This window comes from Lutra lutra, chromosome 4 (genome assembly GCF_902655055.1).
Source record: "Lutra lutra chromosome 4, mLutLut1.2, whole genome shotgun sequence".
NCBI classification, from domain to species: Eukaryota; Metazoa; Chordata; class Mammalia; order Carnivora; family Mustelidae; genus Lutra; species Lutra lutra.
In genome coordinates, this window is record NC_062281.1 from 34,270,189 (window position 1) to 34,291,999 (window position 21,811).

The 21,811-nt window shown below is 33.3% G+C and overlaps 1 protein-coding gene across 39 annotated transcripts in view; it reads right to left on the reverse strand.

The window, feature by feature from the left end:
• The window catches only part of RIMS2 (regulating synaptic membrane exocytosis 2), a 587,006-nt gene that overhangs the window by 134,252 nt on the left and 430,943 nt on the right, over positions 1-21,811 (reverse strand). For 19 of the 39 annotated variants that reach the window (XM_047727198.1, XM_047727199.1, XM_047727164.1 and 16 more), the window contains one exon: positions 17,969-18,069. The exons of the other annotated variants lie outside the window; for them this stretch is intronic. In XM_047727198.1, the coding sequence (XP_047583154.1) occupies positions 17,969-18,069 (101 nt within the window). The remainder of the gene's footprint in view (positions 1-17,968; positions 18,070-21,811) is intronic. 39 annotated transcript variants of the gene reach the window in all.

The following is a 21,811-nucleotide window of genomic DNA, read 5'->3' on the forward strand; positions in this document are numbered from 1 at the left end:
GCGACTTGAAGAATCTCTACCTAGTAAACCATCCCATAAGAATAACAATTCACTGCAAATATTAGATAGATATAAACATTCTGGCTAAGATAATTTGAATAGCAATAGAGTACAGTGTAAACATTAAATCAGATTAAAATATCTGCCCCCCCCAGGATCTTTCAGTGTCTAGTTATATATTTTTGAGTTAATGACTGATTCTTTTCTTCAAATGTAAAATAAAGGGATTTTTTTAAGGCTTAATAAACTTTGATAATCAAATCCTTAATCTAGAAATATACATTCAAATTAGGTGAGGAATTGGCCTTTCTTATTCCATTTTAACTTTCCACTTTGTTGGTAAATCCAAGTATCAAAAAGAATACATTTAAGTTCTAAAAAACCACTGCCTTTTTTTAGTAAATACCTAAATAAATAGAACCTTCATGTTGATTTTAAAGGTAAATTATTTATTTACAGTGAATTTATTGAGAACACTTAGTCTGTGATATTCTTTTTCAAACTGAAGTCACTTTGAAATATTAAAAACAACTTAAAGTGACTATGTCTTCAGCCATTGTGTAGAATAGCATTTCAATGGGTGGATCCAACATTATCTAACTCAGCCAGGATATGAAAAATGTCCTTAAAGCAAATGAAAAACCCTAGGTTTTAACTGTAAGAGGTAGTAAGAAATAATAATGTAACCAGAGTACATGCTCTGGAAAGAGATGAATTGTTGGTCGGAATCCTAGCTACATAAAATTATTAGGTTTGTAATCTCAGGCCAATTGTTTCCATAAGTCCCAGTTTTTTATCTGTTAAAACATGGATAACAACTGTACCCATCTCCTAGGTTTGCTGCAAGGATTAAATAAGATAATGTATGCAACAAAGCACTTAGCACAACATTGACATATAACAAGTGTTTAATAAATGACAAATGACAAGACAATGATGATGATGATGATCCCATAGTAGTTGAACACTGGTTTAGTATCAATTCCAGGTAGATCTTTACCAAAAAAAAAAATACTAGGTAGAAATACCCCAAAATAAATACATTATTTTAAGACTGTTCTAAGCTACAAGAAAAATAAAATCATTTTTACATATCTCTAAGAGATTCATTTCAGAAAATGTGTTTATAAAGCAAAATTAAAATATTAAACCAAACTTTTCCACTGATTCCTTCTCTGTCCTCAGGTCTCACTTTCCTCATTTGACCAGGCTCCTCCATATCCTGTTTTTTTATGGAGAACGACTGACTCCCAGCCACACGGTGAGAAGTAGCTTTATGTCATCAGGAAATACATGATACTTCTTAGCTGACACAGAACATGCCACATTTTTAATATTTGTCTCTGGTACTTTATCTCGATATCCAAAGCCAGCTAGTATCTGTATATCCCGTGTTTCCCTGATAGGTTCTTATTTGATTGCTATGCCTTCATTTCTGGGTCCTAAATCTTACTTGACTTTTATACTTCACTAGTTAAGATTCTGACTTTGCATACTCTAGTCTTTGTCTTTTTGAGTTGTCATGACTTTTAATCCTGTTGCTGTGACTCATAGGTATATACAGGCCAACTTAAGGCTTAAGATTTTTTTTTAAACACACAAAATGTACATTGCACATATCTTTGGCTAAGACTTCTTAGATAATCGAATTTGCGGAGCTAAAATTTTGGCTTTGCAAAATTTAGGGAAAGATAAATTCCACATATATAGTTTTATAGAATTCAACACATGCTATCTCTTGTTAAAGGATGTGTGTGTGTGTGTGTGTGTGTGTGTGTGTGTGTGTGTGTGTTTAAGTTTGTTCATGTTTGTCAAACCCTCTACTAGCATATAAGCTTCTAAAGGCCAGGAAATATCTTCCTTAATTTTGTAACTCTCTTAGCACCTAAGAGTCAAAGATTTAATTTGGTTTCACTTAAACTCTGAGGCTTAGTATTTTTGTACCAGTAAGATAAGGATAAATCACATTGTAAGGATTCTTGCGAGGAGTAAGAGACATGATACGTTTAAAATACCCAGTAGTGTGCTTAGTTCACAGCAACTGCTCATTTCCAGTGCCTAAAGCAGAAAGTCGTTAAATAAAAAGACACTGAGTGGAAAAGTTTATATAAAGAAAGACTACAAGTGAGCTCCCAGCTCTAGTTTGATGATGATTCTAGTGCCTTCTCAAGGTTTGTATTAAGCGCATTTCTCTGTCTCCTTCTAAGTAACTAAGTATGTTTACCTTTAGGGTATAGCTTGGGTTTCCATTACAATTTTACACATGAAACACAGAATGAGAAATATAGAAAGTGAGAAATAATAGAAAGAAATCTTTCTATAAATGGAACTTCAAAAGAACATATTTTGAATATACTTAGAATATAACATCTTCATATACACAACTGCAAAAAAACCCCAAGTCAAAGTAGTGAATGACCTAATATTAGAGTTTACTTTTAAAAGAATTCATTTTTAAAAAATTTCTTAAATGTCTTTTTTTCTTTTCCTAAATTATGGTAAACAAAAGTTTCTAGTTTAACAGTGAGATAGCAGCCGCTAAATTATTATGGTACCAAGGTAGTTATGAATGTAAATAAGCTCGTTTACTTAAAAATGGTTGATGTTGTCTTGGCACCATACAATAAAAAACATTTTCAACAATTAGCATGTATTAGTTTACAGCTGACAGATCAACAATGGATGTTATCCTCACCATTCTCTTTAATGGAACAAAAACAAAGAAGATTTATCGCATAGGATTATATGATCTCAGCTGAAAATTGGGCCCTGATTGGAGATCATTAAAATCTTGGAAGAGAGTAAGGAAGCCTTTCCCGACAGCATTTTGATGTTTTGTACATTACTATTAAGTAGATCATGAACTAGAAAAATTTACAGGAAATTATTATTCTTCAGGATGTTCCAGACTCTAAAGAGTTCTTAAGTGGCCTAGAAAAGTTAATGTTGTCTCTGTTCATCTGACAATAGTGGAAAGTAACAGCATATCATCAAGGCTCTATTAAAAGGAGAGTTATTATTAAAATTTTAGAATAATATTCCTGAGAAAAAAAGTAAATTCAAATTTCTAAAATAAGATTTTCATTTCTCTAGCATACTCATTTGAAGCTCTCAGATTCGGCAATTTCCCTGCTTGATTTCTCTACCAGCATTTCAGCAACTCAGGTTGAGTTTTGTACATGAACTTCTCAGACAAGACATGGGAATGGGATTATGAGTTCCCTTGAACATTGCTATCTTTGACATTAAATTTCACCAGAAAACTGCAATTTGGGAATCTAGGTCAAGACTTGGTTATTGCAAAGTACCAGGCAGGGGAAAAGTCCAAGTTTGAAGAAAAATAAGTTTTATGTTACTGAGAAATACTTACTTCAAGAAATACTTACTTGAGAAATACATAAGATTGGGAAAAAAAATAGGGCAAATATAATGATGGTAAAGGAGAAGCTGGAATTCTGGACAGGGCTCTGGACACCAGTCTGGGGGTATGGAGGAGATAAGAGCAGAGCAGGGGGACTCTTGTCACTGTGGTCAATGAAGATCGCTCTCATTTTTGCTAACCTATTTTTACAGTATTTCAGATCATAATTTGAAGAGTCCTGTTGTCTTTTGATAGTACCACAACTGCAGACTCTACCTTTGAGGAGCTACTTTCCGATGATTTCCCCTCTGTTCTAGCCAAGGTTCTTATCAGGGCTTGATAGGAATGTTGCACTGTGTGAAAATCTGTTAGAGATCATTTTGTTTAGGTAGGATTCCTAAAGAGGTTATTGTGTGATAAGGTCTCTAGCTGAGAGGGAAAAGAGAGTGAGAAAAGATACAGAAAACTGAGGCTAATTTAAGATTTAGCCTTAAAAACAATATTCTGCAAATGAAATCCCTGCTAGAAAACTCTTCCTTAATTCCCTCAAGAAGAGTTAGTTACTGCCCAGAGTCTTCCTATACTACTTTATTCATGCCTTTCTTACAATTTTACCATGTATCTCTTTCTCGCATCCATCTATCTACCTATCTATCCTGCCTAGATTATAAACTCCCTGAGAATAATGTCTGCCTTATTTATTTTAGTATGTATTCCCATTATCTAGATCCTTGCCTGGCAGGTAATAGGAACTCAGTAAATGTTTAATGAATTGAAATGCAGGGAATGGTTGATTTATCTGGACTTTATACTGTAGCATTATCTCTAGGACAAAGCATTAAGTCAGAGTATAAAATACTGTGAAGATAGCCGAATAGTTTAGTCATGTAATTCTTTTATTCCCCATGGTGGGTATAGGCAGTAGTGTGATGATATGTTTAACAAATAGTGCCCAAGGGGAAAAAGTTCTGATTTACAGAGTTTGCTAATTTCTGAGGAATAAATACTCCCCTCATGGCTGATTTCAAGTTACCAGATGGTCACCAAATGCAGACATGGTATATACTACCAAGCACGGGGTTTAGAAATATGTGCACTGCTTGTAGGATTCACTGAGATTCATCAGGAAACAATGAGTAAAGGACAATAAGATGCCAGATCTGTAAGTTATTCAACCAAGGAAACCTTGTGAAAGATGGAATATCAAGAACAGCGTAAGGGAAAAAAAAACTGTTAATAGTAGAAACGGTAGCCATTACCCTATTGGCCAAGACTTACTAAAGAGCCAACTGTCTTTTGGTTTGAGGAAAACTTGTAAGATTAATAATTTTTCCTGGAGAATTTGTAGGGGAGAAATCATTGCTAGTAATCAATTATGACTCTCACAAAGGCTTGGCTCTGTGGAAATTCCATGTCTATTAGCAATCAGCGGCTCTCATCATCTGTTACTTATTTCCATCAAGGTCTCTCAATTTTTAGAAATGGAAATGCCAGTTCTGTTATGAAATTCCAGATCTGCAGATCTCAGGTAGCGACAGAACTCATGCTTTCGCTCTTAGCAAATGCACTTAACCACTTTTCTCCTCAGGATCCAGAACTCTTCACACATTCTAGTCTACTGTTTACTGAAACTGTTCTCAAAAACAAACAGAAAACACCAAGAATATCCTAATTTACCAGCCAGTAGTGTCTTTCTTGATGTTGTTGTTCCATCTAATATTGAAGTCCTCTTTCCTTCTGAAATGTTTCCATGAATGGCTTCTCAGATAATGTCACCCGTGGTTTCTCCTCTGGCTCTCTCACTGTTCCTTCTTAATCTCCTCTGCCAGTTTCACTTTCTCTGACCTGATTTTAAATTATATTTTCCCCAAATTTCAATCAATAGTCCACTTTTCTTTTCACTATGCATATCCCCCCCCCACCAGGATGATCTGATCCTTCATTTGTGCATTTCCACTGCCATGTAATGACAAATAAATCCTTATTATCTGCGCTCACCAACCCCCAACATCAGACTTGGATTTCCAGGTGCTTGCAGGGCATCTACCACAGGTTGTTTTTCAGTTATATCACATTCAACATGGCCAAAACCAAATTTATTCTCTTTCACCCCAAACCAGATCTTCTTGTGACTCGTATATCCCCTGAATTATTTAATAGGCTCAATATTGAACTAAAACATAGAAAATTTGTATTACCTTTGACTTCTCCTTCTTCAATATTCTCCACTCTAATTAGTCAAGAAATATCACTTATTCATATAATGGTAAAAAATATCTGGGTATTTGGCTACGAGGGGTGTAGGAATAGGTCTTCGGTCTTTCATGTTGGTCATTCAAAGTTTACCACTAGAATTAATGTGTGTTCATAGAGGCGACTTCTTCAAATACCTTCAAAGCCCATGGTTATAATGAAGAACATTCTGGATTTTAAACCAAGTGATTCAAAACCCTCTGTTATCTGGCCCAAGCCAACTTTTCTGTTCCTATATCCTAATATGTAACCTGATCTGTTGTGTATTTCCATTCTAAAGAATGACTTGCTGTTCCTTAAATATACGGCTTTTGCTCTCATGCTTCTGCAACTCTGCTTAAGCTCTTCCTCTGCGTGACGTGTCCTTCCCCTCATGTATTATTCTACGACATAGTCCCAGATTTCTCCAAGCCAAATGAATATTTCTCTTCTTAGGTTTCCTTTGCATGGTTCAGTTTTATTACATCAGTTAACACAGCCTATTTTGTAAGAGTAGCACTGATGTACCTGTTGTCTCCCTGATTAACTTATGAACGCCTAGACTGGAAGGAATTTTGCCTGCCTGCCTGCCTCCCTTCTTCCATCCCTCCTTCCTTCTTCTGCTTTCAAACTCTCTTTCCTTACTCCCTCCTTTTCTCCTTTCCTTCCTCCATTCACTTAGTCTTTCATTTTATTGCTCCTCATTTGATTGTTTCCCTGGAAATTTTGTGGTCTTTTAATGTTGCAACCAGAAACCAGAATTACAGCTGATCAACTTCAGAGACACACCAGGCATGCAGTTCTGAGTTGCAGAAAAGAAAAAGCTACTAACTGTCCCCTGAGATTATGTTCAGACACACAGAAGAGGACTCATTTATAACCACCCTTGGTTTAAGAAAAAAGTCCAGGATGTGATATGGTGAGTGCCGTGAAATGTGTAAGCCTGACGATTCACAGACCTGTACCCTTGGAGCAAATAATACTTTATATGTTAATAAAAATAATTAATAAAAAAAAAGAAAAGTCCAGGAAAGTTATTTGGTGCTGAAACATACTTACTGTTATTCACTCGTCACTGAGTCATTAAAAAGAAACCACAATATTTTAAAGCTGAAAGTGATCTCAGAGAGAATGTAATCTAGCTTCTTAATTTTATAGAAGAGAAATTTAAGAAACAGAGAAGTGAATTGACTAAGCTTGTATGATTCGTTAATATTGAAGTCTTTCAATTTCCTTTCATTAAAAAAAGTGTTTCATTAAAAAATAATTTCATGTTTAATGGGAGATTAGGCAAGCATATGTAAAACCCAAGTCATTTCTTTTTAAAAATTCATATTTTTAAGTATATACTTCAGAATAAAGATTTTCTTCCTTTTCTGAATTTTAAAACCCTACCTAAAACAACCTGCATAATTAGAATACAAAAACTACAACTGGATGGATCTTAAACAAATAAAGCTTGAAAGTAATTAAAAAAACAGTATCTTGCAAACTAACTTGAATAAAAAGATAAAGATGTTTTATGTCCCATTGAAATAACTCTTTTACATTCCATTTAAAATTCAGGTCAGCTTTTTTTGGGGGGGGGGTTGGGGATAGACAGAAATGGTAATGGGTTTAAGAAGTAACATGTTCTTACATGATTCTACCTTGAAGACTAGTAGCTTTGCTATGAATATGCCTGGTCATGAAAAGGGCCAATCATAAAAATCACAGCCATTTTCTTTGTTAGTTAGGAAGTTATATTGAACTAGTGTATTTTGGTTCATCCATGACAATGCAGTTCAACTGTAAGGTTTTTCTTTTATTACCCCGTATCACATACACAATAGATAATAAAAATAACTATTATTACTGGGCATATCCATGAGCCAAGTCAAATTCTAGACCCTCTAAAAAAACATTTCTACCTCTCGAAGTTATCACCAGCCAAAAGTTCCTCTTATAGGTTAGCTATATTATTTCCAGACTAGAGTATTATTTGGCAATCTTAAAAACCGATGAAATAGAAATATTCAAAATTCCGTATTTAGGAAAACAGAAAATTTATTTTGCTAATAATATCTGTAATTCCTCCAGTTGAGGAAAAATGAAAACTAATTTTTGTGCTCATGAACAAACTGTTACATAATAAAATTGTAGACATGTTCAAATTCTAATTGGCCAAATTAGATTGAAAGTATAGGTACAGACAGCTCCATGCGGCTTTACTTGACTGACTGCCTAATGGACTAAAGGTTTTGAATTATGTGTCAATTCTAACCTAGGTGTCAATTATTTCATGTGAAGTAATAGGCTAAAATATTATACTTATAAATTTATTCACTAAATCGTAATTAATATGCCATCAATTAATTTTAAAATACATAGATTCAATCCTTTTTAAGAATATTATCTAATAGAGAGCCTGGCCCTGATCAGAGATTGCTGAATCACTTAGATGAAGAAAAGGAAATATTGAAAATCTACTTCAAACTTCATTTAAATAGTAGGCCATGAGATTAAATGATTTGCTTAATTAATGATGAGGTTGCCTAAAACCCAACTGTTAATGCATAGTGGGTTTTTCTTTTCCCAGTGCAGCCTTCAAAGTACCATGTATTTGTATAATACTTCATAGATTACCAGGTTCTCTCAATTTTTACACAGAAAAAAAGCTGGATTGTGAAGAACTAACAACTGGGCAGTTTTTCCAAAGTCTTATCACATAAACAGTAGACTTTCAGACACAAATCAATAATCATATGCATGTTACAAAATTTGCTTCTGACTCTCACACAATAATCTACCCATACCCCATCCCGGGATTCATATCCTGTCCTAACCTTGATACAAAATACTTGACATTCACCTCCTCTATAGCTTTTTCCAAACATATACCACCCCTGACACTCTAGCTTATTCTCAGCATGGATGCCCATAATCTAGAAAAATATCCCATTGAGCGTTTATTATAGCCAAAGCAAACGCTTGCCCTAGAGAGACTACCAAGGTGAAAAAATATATAGTCCCCATTCTCAAGAAGGTAAAAAAATAAGCAAATAACTATCATATAAGGCAGAGTATACGCATTTTAGGAGGTGATAAATGCCATGATTGGTTCAGAAAGTATATATGTTTTCACATCTGTTGTTTCGAATATTCTTATACTTGTAATTTTTTAAAAAAATACTTAATGCTTCTAGATCACAGGGACTTTGAGTTGGAAATACTATTTCTGCCCTACTTATCACATTTTCTTTCTTCTTGATTTCCCATATTCTCCTTGATTCTATAAAGCAAGATCTCTCTCCTCTTGGTGACCCATATCATTCATCTCCTGTATTCCTTATAAGATATACTAGTTGTCAGCAAGCCAGCAACTCTGGAGGCCTGATGAAAGCAAAGGTGAATGAATGAATTTATTTTTGGGGGTGGGGGGGAGGTAAAAGAGAAATGTTTTTCCTCTGTATTCTTAGGCAGTATACTAAAAGAAATTATGATCTTGGCAATAGCACCTGTCATTCATAGACTGACCCGTTTAGCAGCAAGTTGTTGAATACAGATTACTTAAAATTCTTTTCTCAGTTTTTAGCAACACTAGAATTACTAAAAAGGGAGAAATTACAATTTCTTCTGTAATTTTATCGTGTTCTATAACATATAAATTGCTGTCTCAGTAATCTCAAATGATTTCTTCATAATTAAAAAATATTCTCTTCATATTTCTTGGCCTGACATGTGGTTAGATAGTATTAGTTAGTGAGCAATTCACAAATATATGTAAAGAAAACAGACCCATAGATTGAATGTCAGAATAAGATTATGACCAAAAAAACCATATTGAAATTTAAATGTGGTTTTATCACTAAGAAAAATAATTTAAAAAATGAACTTGTTGTCACAAAAACAAAATATCTCATCTCCGAGGATGTGATAATGTAGTTGATGAAATAGAAAAAGTACAAAAATTTTAAAAAATCATAAAGCTTGAAACAAAATAGCTATATTTAGTTACTTATCTTAAAATTTCTATTTGTATTATAATCAAGTATGATTTTATAAGGCAGCAAAGTTATTTTAAAAGGCCGCTGATTATTTTGATTACTGAACCATTTGATTATTTGAACCATTAAATAGTTATTTAATTTCCAATTTTTCTTGTATTATAAATAAAGCTGCCATAAACAAAAAAAAATAGTTATTTAATGGTTCAACTGTATATCCCCTGAATTCATATACTGTAGTCCTAATTCCTAGTAACTCAGAATACGACTGTATTTGTGGGGTTTTAAAGAAATAAGGTAAAATGAGCTCATATGGCCAGGCTCTAATCCAATATATAAGGAGATGACCATGTAAACACATAGCAAGAAAGTAGCCATCTGCAGCCAAGGAAAGGGGTCTCAGAATAATTTCATCTTGGACCTCAAGCCTCCAGAACTTTGAGAAAGTTAATTTCTTTTTTTTTTTTTTAAGTTACCTAGTCTGTGGCATTTGTTATGACAATCCTACCCAACTAATACAAGATGTTAAGGAAAAAAGGAACCTCAAGTTAGAAACTTTTGAATTCAAAGATTAACCACACATAAAAATATCATATTTCTAAAATTCTATTAAAATTATTTACCATTAAGTTTTTAACTGTAGATCTTTTACATAAAGTGAGGTATATTTGTATCTATGGGATAAGCAAGAAATGAATAGCTGTTGCTTCTATCAGCTAAAATTTGGAGAAGAGAAATTCTATTTTGGCTCAGAGTTCTAGGGTGTGTGCATGTGTGTGTACATGTGTACAAACAGATAAATTTATGTGCAAAAATAATTTCTCTCTCTCTCTCTCTTTAAACTAAAACTGAAATACAACCAGCTTACTAGGGAGTAGAAATTGTAAGAAAAATAATTTGGGGTAGATAAAGATTTGACTTAACTAGTAAAAAAATACAACCTTAAACATAGTCTTTTAACATTATCACTAATTTTTATATTTTTCCTCCTTTTCCACCCACATATTTTTAGGATTACCTTAAAGATATGCTTATCTCTACCTAGTAGATTATCAATGGCAACAAATACAGACCTGAACCCCCAAGGATTTTGCTAAGAACAAGTTATCTGTTGGAAATGATTCTTCTTTTTCTTCTTCCCCATCATTACCATCATCATAACACAGCTAACATGTATGTATTTCTTATTATATTCCAAACTCTGTTTAAGAGCTATACATGTATATAAATAGAATTAACCTTGAAAACAGTCCTATGAGTTAGGTACTATTATTAGCACATCTTCTGGAACAAGAAACCTAGGCACAAGGATGTTAACAAAGTTGCCCAAGGTCATACAAATAATGACAGGTAGGATTGGAGTCCAGGCAATTTGGTTTTGGAGTTCAAACTTGTAATACACTCTGTAGCCTATATGTAATCATAATCGCTAAAAATAAATTGGAAAGTGACTAATAAAACTGGCTTTATCTCTCCATTACAGTAATCAAGACTTCACACATTGTGCTGTGATCATGGCTGCTATTATGGTTCTAGGCAACGCACCCCATTAGCATGAAGGTGTACTTCCAATGGCCCCTTCGCCCTCGATGATGCATTGATTATCCCTTTACTTATTTCAAAGGTAAAGGAAGAAATATATATAGAAATTGTTTAGTTACTTTTAAATTCTAGTTTGGTGGACATTTAATATAATATAATATAATATAAATGAGAAATCTACCCTCACAGACATGAATAAGAAACTCTAGAAGAGGGAAAAATAGGACATGAAGTCTTTTACAATATGATTTTATCTGGTTCCTTTTTCATTTCAATCTCCAACTTTCTTTTCATTAGGTTTATATAGCCATTTGTCAATTTTGTAGGTGAGGCTGAAAGTTTTTTGTTCAAGCCTTGGTAAGATTACCACTAATATCTCTTTGTACTTGTAGCGCCGTATTATATGGCTGCTCTTACTTACTAGTTTAATAATCTAGATTTTTAAATCTGGTTTTATTTCTCTCTGTAAATATACTTGGAAAAGGAACAACCAGAGAGTGATTGTAAAAAAGTACACAGCAGATGACTACTAAGAGGCTTGGAGGCTTGGAGGCTAGTCTGGTCTGGGCAAGCAGCCAGACAGTCCAGAAGGGTGTGGCCTGGTTTGGGGCCAGGAAGCAAACTACAGGGCGGGTACTTGGACAAAATGTATTCTCAAGAGGTGGAGGAGAGGGAGAGAATATTAAGAAGGGATAGCAGCACCCAGGACTCAGCACATTTTCTCAGAAACTTGGTGGCTAAGTTTGGCAGTTAAGAATGCTTCTAGGTATGTTGGCTAATCGAATTTAAATTAAAAAAAAAAAAAGAATGCTTCTAGGTAAAGTAACTTGTTTGTTTTTCTTCCTAGGCTTGCATATTAGCCACTTTCAGTCAATTCCTTAAGTTTCTCTTGAGATTTCGCTACAGACCTTGAAGCTAGGTCTAACCAGGTTAGAGAAGGTTAGAGAAATAGTGTGTTTCAATGAAGAAATCTGGGTGCAGCCCCTGGCATCCTCGCTGTGGCCTCTTCATCAGGAGGTGGTAAGATTTCCTGACCTAGCTTGGGATGGAAACCAAAGGTAAGTAATCTTAATTCTGATTTTTACAAATGAAACCATTCTGTTCCATATTTGGCCAGACGAAGCCTTGCAGGAATTTTTTGAACATCTGAATCCTCCCTCTGTTCCAGAAACAATAAACTGCTTCTTCCAAGAAAGGATGCTTCATTACGTCTGATGGGACATTTTAACTTATTCCTGGAGGGCTTTGCAGGGTAGAGACTGAGTTACTGAGATCATGCCTATTAGAATTCTCCTGCTCTATTTATCAGATGATTCCATCTGACTAACACTGGCACGATGGGGTCTGTTTCATGTGAATACTGGGTTCTCCTGGGAGCTTGAGAAGGGATTCTGCAACCGCATTTCCTCCAGTGGGCACAAAGCCGAGCTCAACTGTTCTGTTGCTGGACTGTGTTATATGCTGCCAGCAAATCAACCTGTCTGCTCAGGCCAATAAAATTTGAGCATTTTATTTCAATCATTGCTACAAAATTAAAACTGATCCTTCATTTCTTCAGTTCTGCTAAATGCATGTATTTTTTATGAATTTTCTTAGTAATTTGTACAAGGCCACCTATCCACGGTTTAAATTTTACTTTTTATAAATTTCATCTTTCAGTGTTCAGATCCATATACATCACCGCTATTAAGGAGTATTTCCTGTTAAATGCCCATGCACTTTCCAAGGGACAGCCCCATTTAACATCAGCCTTGATAACATAATTTCTTAATTTCAGTAATTTAGTTTGTAGTTTCCCATCACCCATTATGTTCCAGTCTCTCATTTTTAATCTCCATATCCCTTGAAGATTCATAAATTCTTTCCCCTTAAGTCTTATTTTTCCTTTTAAATCTCTGATGCTTGAATTCTCTGAGAACCTAGGGACCATTCCATGATATTTGAGTTACCCTGAAATCCTTCTCATTAGCTCCATTATCCTTTACTATTTCTTTTCAACCTTGTCATTTTAATTTCTGGTATCTATGACTACATCATTATTCCAAAAATAAAAACTAATCTTATGGGCACCATGTATTCAGCATTTAATCCCTAACGTCTAAGCCATTCATATACATCATTTCGTTTTACCCTATCATCACCCTAGGGAGCAGGTCTCAAAGCCCAGTGTAATAGATAAAGAAACTGAGAATAAAGGGTCAACCTACCCAAAGTCACCCAGGGGGGCGTTGCCTGGCTCCCAGCTGTGTGTCTATCTACTACACTACCCGACATTGATGTACTAATCACACTGTGAGGCCACTGGAGTCTTCAAACGCTCCTGTTCACAAACAGCAAACTTACAAATAGCCAATAGGCAGCAAGTCCGAACCTACCCCAGCCTGTCTCCCTCTCCTGGTGCCCCTTTGGCCTATGTCTTGGAAATCAATTTAAAACACCACAGGCTGGCCTTGACAGTGTATCCTCAGTGTGGAGAAGAGAGTAAGCTCTAATAAAGGGAACAGCTTAGTTAACAGTGGGGACCTAGTTGTCAAAAATACTTTAAGTGAAATTGTTTTCATTGATATTGTTTGCAATTCCATCAGTGTGAGTTTTAGTTGTATTTACAGATTTAAAAAACTGAAATTATTTCTGTGTGGTTATGTTATTCATATTATAATGTAAATTACTTGAGTTAGGTTGTTTTCCTCTTTGAAATCAGTGAATGGATCCCTAGAGGATAAAAAGCCTGGGAACAAGTTGACAAGAAGTGGGATCAACTGTGCACAATGAATGGAGAAAGACCCTTTTCCTCTTTTTTACTACACTGTCCTCTGCTCCCTGAACACTAAGTCAGTCTATTGGATTAAGGATTAAATGCATTAATATAGTCTTTTGGTTCACATTTGAAAAGTTCTGAGCACTTATGGGCTTTCTTACTTAATTCTAGGGAGATAAATAAGAAAACAAAATTATAATATGATATTTATATATAACACTGTTATAATAAGAGTAAGATATTTTTGTGGGAACACAAAATTACTTAATTACTTAATTTTAAAAATAGCATTATTTTTATAGAGATAAAAGCTTTGATTTCCAAATAAATGCTATACCAATGAACTGTATAGCATTCTCTATGGAAATGTTAGGGACTACCCTTTTAAAAAATATCTTCCAGGATCATTATAAAATAATAAACATGGCTAAGTAAAAAAATAAACATTATTTATTTAAATAAACATTACCAAATTCTCCATATTAATTTTCAGGTATAGTTACACATCAACATTCAATTATTGCTAATTCTTTTAATTAGCAAGCAGGGTAGTTGGTCTATGCCGAATTATATTTTGCACTGTTAAATTTAATAGACAAATCACTTTTCTTCTGAACCAATGAAGAGCAGAAAATATTGATTTTATAGGAAAAATCAATGTTGCTCCTTAAATTTCTGTTGAGAATAGAATAGATGAGTTAAGTTGGGATAAAGAGAAGCATGGGGGTGCACCAGCTACATAGTTAAATTCTGCTTTGAAGGAAAACCCCTTAAGAAATCATCCACTGGTTAAATAGGAAATATGTCTGCACGTGTTTTTTATAGCTCTTCTTTGATACAAATTTTCTGTCTTCAAATTTTCTAGTATACTTAAAATATTCTTAGATAGTAACATGGTAGTTACTGTTTCTACAGATGCTTTCAAAGTCAGTTACTAAGGAGAGTTTTAAAAACTTAGTAAGAATTGTTTACAACTATCGGTATGGAAAGCTTGAAAATTTCAGGGATATAATGTCATTTAAAATGTGACTTGTGTAATTAAAAAAACCACTTCACCAACACTAAATTAGAGTCCACCAAAGCTTCTTAATAGCCTTTCTGAAATTTCAGGGAGATAGCTTGGAAGTATAGTATAGGCTCCATATATTTGAGGTTTGGGATTTGGTCTTAGTTATCTCAAATTTGAGAATCAGGTCATCTATGAATGATAATTTCCAGGACTCAGTGGCCATGTGAACTTGGGCAGATTACTTAACTTTTCTATATCTTAGTTCTCTCATCTGTAAATGATTTTGGTCAAGAATTAGACCTAATGTATTAAAGCACATGACTCAAGAGCAAGCCTTAAATTAATACTTGTTATTAAAATATAGAAGAATGAGAATACAAGCTATATTTATATTGAATTATTTATGAATAATTAAAAGGACAGATGTCAAAAATTTTAATCTAAGAAACTATTAATATGAAAATGAATAATAACTAAATCTATATATACTCTTGACTGAAAAAGTATCTTCTGTAATTTTCTTTTTGATCCATGACAGAGAAGATCAAGTTAGGGATGATGGGGACATAGATGACCCAGCAAAGATAGTTCCACATCAGTAAATAATTTGTGGGGTAATGAAATAGAGTTGTGTTTTGGACCCTTTAAAGAAGTTGTACCTTAATGGCTTAAATACATTTTTACTTAAGCTGAATGCATAACCTCAGTAACAGAAAACATAATGATAAGTGTTTGATATTCAAGTGATCGGATGTTATAAACTATGAGCACCTTGTGAAGGTGTCAGATAATCTAATCTCAAAGTCTCCATTTTTTTAATGATGTCATTCATCATGGCTTCCAGCTAAGACCCTAATAGAGGAAGTCAATTTTGCAAGCAGCTCACATTAGAGCAGTAGCTCTCAAACTTTGGTGTACATCAGAATCCCCTGGTAGGTTTGCTAAAATACAGGGACTCTACCCCCCAGAGTTTTGATTAAGTACGTGGGCCAGAGAATTGCACTTCCAGAATTTCTCAGGTGATGATGTCACTGGTCTGGGACTATACCTAGAAAACCACTTCCTTACAGAATACCAATGAAATTATATTGCTTAATATAATTAGTCCTTTGCCAAGATTTAAATCTTCTCCAGCCCAAAATAATTGGCGTCAAAGTTATAAAACTTTGAAGATTCAAGAATTTATTTATTTATGAATTGGAATGGAATCAAAACTTGTTTTTGTTTTTTGTTTTTTATTTTTTTAAATAGTCTGGAGCCATGCCTCTTGTATTCCACTGGTCCATTCTCCTAGAGCAAATTTCTGTCAGGTATCTATAGCAAGAATCATCGGTGTTGGATCTAAGGGACTCGTTTTTATTGTATAAACAATGGGAATTATACAACTGACCCAGTTTCCCCTTCTGCCTTTGCTGCTTTTTAGGAAGCTCACAGTCAAAACACTCGCTTCACAAGCCGCAGGTATACAGGGTCTCATATTACTCATTTTGTTCCCACCCTTTACTTCTACTGTTATGTTGTTTTGCTTGACTTCATTTTCCCTTCATACTCATCTCTTCATTGACTACTATTGAGAGTATTATATGTACTTTAAAAAATCATCTACATTCTTTCCTAAAATACAGCAGGAGATTAAAAAAAAATTGATGTTGTTAGTTGAAGACATGTTTCTAGAAGTTTTAAGATCCTCTTTTGTTAGGACGACATGCTTTGGCCTTTGGATTATACATTGTGAAGGAATGAGAGATTCGAGTATAAGTGATGTCACAAAAGGTCAGGTGTATCTATTTAGCCCTAAGAAGAAATACCAACAAAGTACCTGGGAAAAGACATAGGTACCATTTCGGACATTAAGCTCAAAAGATTGGTAGGTATCTGAAACACTGTATCATTATAAAACTATTTTCTATGAAATTCACTGAGCCTATTTGAAATTATTCATATTTTTATTTTAGAAAATAAAATATTTTAGGGCCTGCTAAGTAAAAGCAGGGCTTTATTTGTCTTGAATTTACCTTTCTCTGGCTTTAGGCCTGTGTCATTTCCAGGACATCTGAACTCTGTGAGGAACAATCCTACATTGACCATGTCAGTATTTACATAATTTTGGGAAGAGATTGGTGATTTGGAAGATGACGTTGATGTGAAAATCTGTATCTCCTTTAGGTGGTACAGTGGGGAAACTAAAACGTACGATACTGACCACATATGCTTACCTAATGTAATCAGTTATGCTTTACTTAGTAAGTATGACTTCACCAAATAATGGAGTATAATGGACAGGAACTAAAGTTTAAGTGGGTAAAGTTAAAATAGACCTAAGTGTAAAAAATTGACACTACTTTTCTCTAATACACAGATATCTATAGACCACAAATATTACACGATTGCAATGATCACATTACTAAGTCACAGAACACATAGTAACTAAATGTTATGAGTAAATTTTGCTATTTTCATTCTCTTATTAAATCTTAAATAGGTACATCAGAGCAAAGTCTTTTCATGACTTTGCCCGTAGATAATATCATGAACCTAAAAACGTTTTGAAAATATAAAAGCAACAAAGGGCAGGAATCTTCCCTGGTAGACCTCAAACCTCAACTTGTTCCCAAAAAGTAGCTCCAAAAGATGCTCACTAAAAAATACCTCTTGAACTTACATCTCATATGAATATATATTTTGTTCTAGTAACTCATTATTAAACCAGAATCAACTGAAATACTATAAAATTGAAAAAAAAATCTATGTACAGAAAAACCACCGCCATTCTTCCTAAACATTTTTGAGGGCGTTAGACCCTTGTAGGTTCTACAAAATAAAAAATTCTAAAAGATTTGTTCTTCAGATCATTTATGAGTTTCATATCTTTAATTTCCTATATTATATAATGACTTTTTTAGTAAGACAACTTAAAGTTGGAATATAAAACACATTATAAATTTTAGCATTTGGTATCATGGGGCCATTGCATTATATGTTTGTGTCTAACTAGTCTGCATTCAGAAGTTGAAGAGAATCTAACGGTTTCATATGATTAATTGTTTATATTACAACTTTTAAAAAGAAAAATGTCTTGCCTTTGAATGGTAATCTTGCTCCAGTCTGGGATCTGATCCGGCTACCTGTTTGTATTTGTTAATTTTCATTTGGCGATTTCTCTCCTCTATATCCATAGCACCTATCGAGTAGAAAAAAACCCATAAAATTAATGTTCAGTTCTTATTTCTGAGCCCTTACAGGATGTAATAATAGAATAATAGAAGAAATGCTAGGCTGATATGGTATTTTCATTAAAGGTAGTACATACAAATTAAAATGTCATATTGTTTCTTAGATTTATTTAAAGTATGCAATTTGGTGAATAAAAGCATGATTACTAAATATGTAAAAAAATTTAATCTGAATAAAATGTAAATGAATTTTAACAGAACAACAAATCTTAACCAGATAGAAAACACTTTCTGGTACATGTATGCCCAGGAGAATATATTTGACAGCACATAAACTTGACAATAGTAATACTATAAATAAAAACTTTGGCTTGTGATTCATCAGGATTTGATTATTTACTGAAAAATAGCTGTAAGTCTAATTGGTTTCAACTACAATTTTACAATTGTGTTTAGAAACTATTCTCACAAAATTAGCCCACGTGTTAGAGCAGCTTTCCCGAGCTTACATATGGATCTTTTGAACTTGAATTTTCTAGAAATAACATCAAGAAAGAGGCACTGGGAATAATACTCCTGAGAATATACCATGCCAGTAAAGGCACAGAGTATACCTGAGATCATCTCAGGAAAAAAAAAAATGCAAGGAGGTGAGAAAGTGAGATGGTAAACCCATTACAAAATGAGACTAATAATTCTCTATAACACGTCCTACTTCCAAAACATCAATTATAGATGTTAAGAGGGCCTTTAAAAACTTTGGTTAGAATAAGAACTAAATTTAGTTAGCAAATCTTAGCAAACGTGAAAAGCGTTTTTAAGCTATATTTATAACTTTTATTAAAGAGATTTTACAGGAAAATTCCATTTCTCATAAGTATGCATAATGAGATTATGTTCACAAAATCCCAATTGTATACTACAAATCTACAAACTGGGAAAAATAATCATAGCTTATTGGGCTCAGTGGGTATCAACAACAATTAGTCATCATGTAAATTCATAACCACTGAGTGTGGGGAGGAATGTAAACATATACATATATAGCTCTTGCTTAACTGAAAACTGAAGTAAAGATCTCTAGACAAAAGTATGCTTATTCAAAAATAAGTATTTTAATACTTATCCTGAAAAAATCTCATTGTATATCAGATAATTCTTGTTGGTAACAAATTTTAAGTAAAAACCAATTAATTTAAAATAAGATTTTAAAAAAAGAAAAAATTCAAAAAGGAGTAGGAAAATCCTAAATAAAAGAATGTATAGTCTATATTACATGACCTCTAAGTATAACAGTAAATGTAAGTCAATTATTCAATAAAGTGAGGCAATTTGTTCCTTTTAAGAGTCTTGTTTTAATAATGATTTCATTAAATCTGTGCCAAATTATAAAATAGGGATATGTCATATTGATATAAATTGGATGATACATAAAATTGAGTGAGTGATATGAATATAGAATACAGTGAAGTATAAATGTCTGTCAGCCTATTTAAATACAATTTTGAAATTATTTGTACCTTAAGAGCTATTCTCAGGTAAATATGTTTATTTTCTCCAAGGGCAGGGAAACAAAAAAGCCATCCCCACATCCAAAAAACCATGTGAACTTAAAGAATATTACCTAAATTGAGTGTTTGGGAAGGTCTCTGAAAAAATTTCATTTTGATATCATGGTAGCAAGATAGTATATTAACATAAATAGCACCAACAGACAAAGAAGCTTGAACACATTTTATATATTCATATTTAAATATATATACATACACATAGATATAAACACATACATACATACATATGCATTTTCTAATATTTAGACTATTTGCTGGACATCAGCCTCCTATGAAGCTACATCAAATTCTTTTTAATTACCATTGTGATATATATTGGCAGAAGCTGACAAACTTGTTCTGTAAAGGGCCCATAGTAAGTATCTTAGGCTTTGCAGACTATGTTTTCTATCACAACTCTGCCACTATAACACGAAAGCAGGTATAGACAATACATGTACAAATGAATGTCAATGTTCTATTAAAACCTTATTTACAAAACAGGCAGCAGGCCTGATGTGGTCTGTGGTCCATGGTTTGATAATCCCTGCATTAAAGCAAAATGGTTTTTTGGTTTGTGTTAAAAAAAAAAAAAGCACAACACATTGATTTAATATTGCTTCACAAAGAAGCCTTTCTCCTTAGTAATGGTTTAAAGATTTTATAGAATCCGGTTTATGGAACATCATTCATATTTAACAAATCACTGGGGGGCTAAGAAGAATATTAATTTGTATTTGCTGTAAGTAAACAAAGATGTAAATAGAGAGAGTGATAAAATTATTTAAATATGTTATCAACTAAATTCCAATCTCAAACACATCTCTCATCTCCAGACTCAATTACCATCTACAGACAGACCTTAGATTAGAAGATTCTTTGTTAAGAGCCTCAACTAATGAAATCTCAAGTGACCACCTTACTGGGTATACAGTCAACAAACTTGGGTAAATATACATTTAACTTACAACTTTAAATTCTCCTAGGTGGCTAATCCTTAGGACAAACAGTAACCAGACATTCCTCTCTTCAAACTGTTTGGCTCTTATGAAGTCTTCCATTTCTCTTCTACATTTTTATCAACATATTCTCATAAAAAAAACACTTCACAATGATATCCTTAGAGAGAAAAGTATCCTACTGGTAAAGAGATTCATCATAGGAAATATAAAACTGGCACCTGTTGAAACTCCCCAAACACTTGATAACAATATGGATAAAGTGTAGCTTTAACAAATCTAATTGACTTTCATAAAATACACAGAGATATAATAATTGGAATCTGAGCATAGAATAAAATATATATGAGATATTTTTCTGATTGAGGTTAAAGAAGACTATTACTATATGTACAGTAGAAACATATCTTTAAAATTTAAGTATATTTTGCCAAACCATGGAGGAAAGGAAAAAATTACTTTTAGTAACTATGCTATTAAATCCTAGATTACAAACATTTCTTCCAAGAAAATATGAACAAAGTGGAAGAGGAACAAAACAAGACTACAGACAATAATGATGACAGTGACAAAATTAACATATTCCAAATGAACAAAGCTAAAAGGGCCAAATTCACATAATCTTTAAATGCATGTAGGTATGTACCAAATAAAGTGCAATAAAGAAAAAGGTAAACCAGTGTATACAATCTCTACTTGCCCACTTCAAGATGATGATTACAGAGGAGAAAGCATGGTTATTTATGTCTCTTTTCTAGTTTCAGTAAGAAAGACTATAAAGATAACCTATTAATGTCTTTCACTGGTCAGAGGACTAGAAATTGTTAAAATGACTACATAAGATATAATGAGAGAAATAAGAATAAATAAAAATGTACTTGAGATAAAAGAGAAACATAGTATTTTGTTAGGTTATTTTCAAAGGCCAAGCCATTCAAAAAGAAAATACTGTCCTTGACTTTCATTGAATATTTTAACTCTTTCAATATCTGTTAACTGTGAAAAAAATTTGTTTTTCAGACTGAGTCATTGACAGCTTTTTTGACAGAAAAATTGATGGTCATTTATATGAATGTTTTCCAAAGTACCTGATGTACAATGATAAAAAATAAATTGTTTAAAAATACAACATATTTGGTACTGTGTATCAAAAGGGTTTACAATGGTCAAACCTTTGAATCTGAAATTTCACTTCCTAGGATTGTTCTAAAGAAATCAATGTGCAAGATGTACATGCAAGT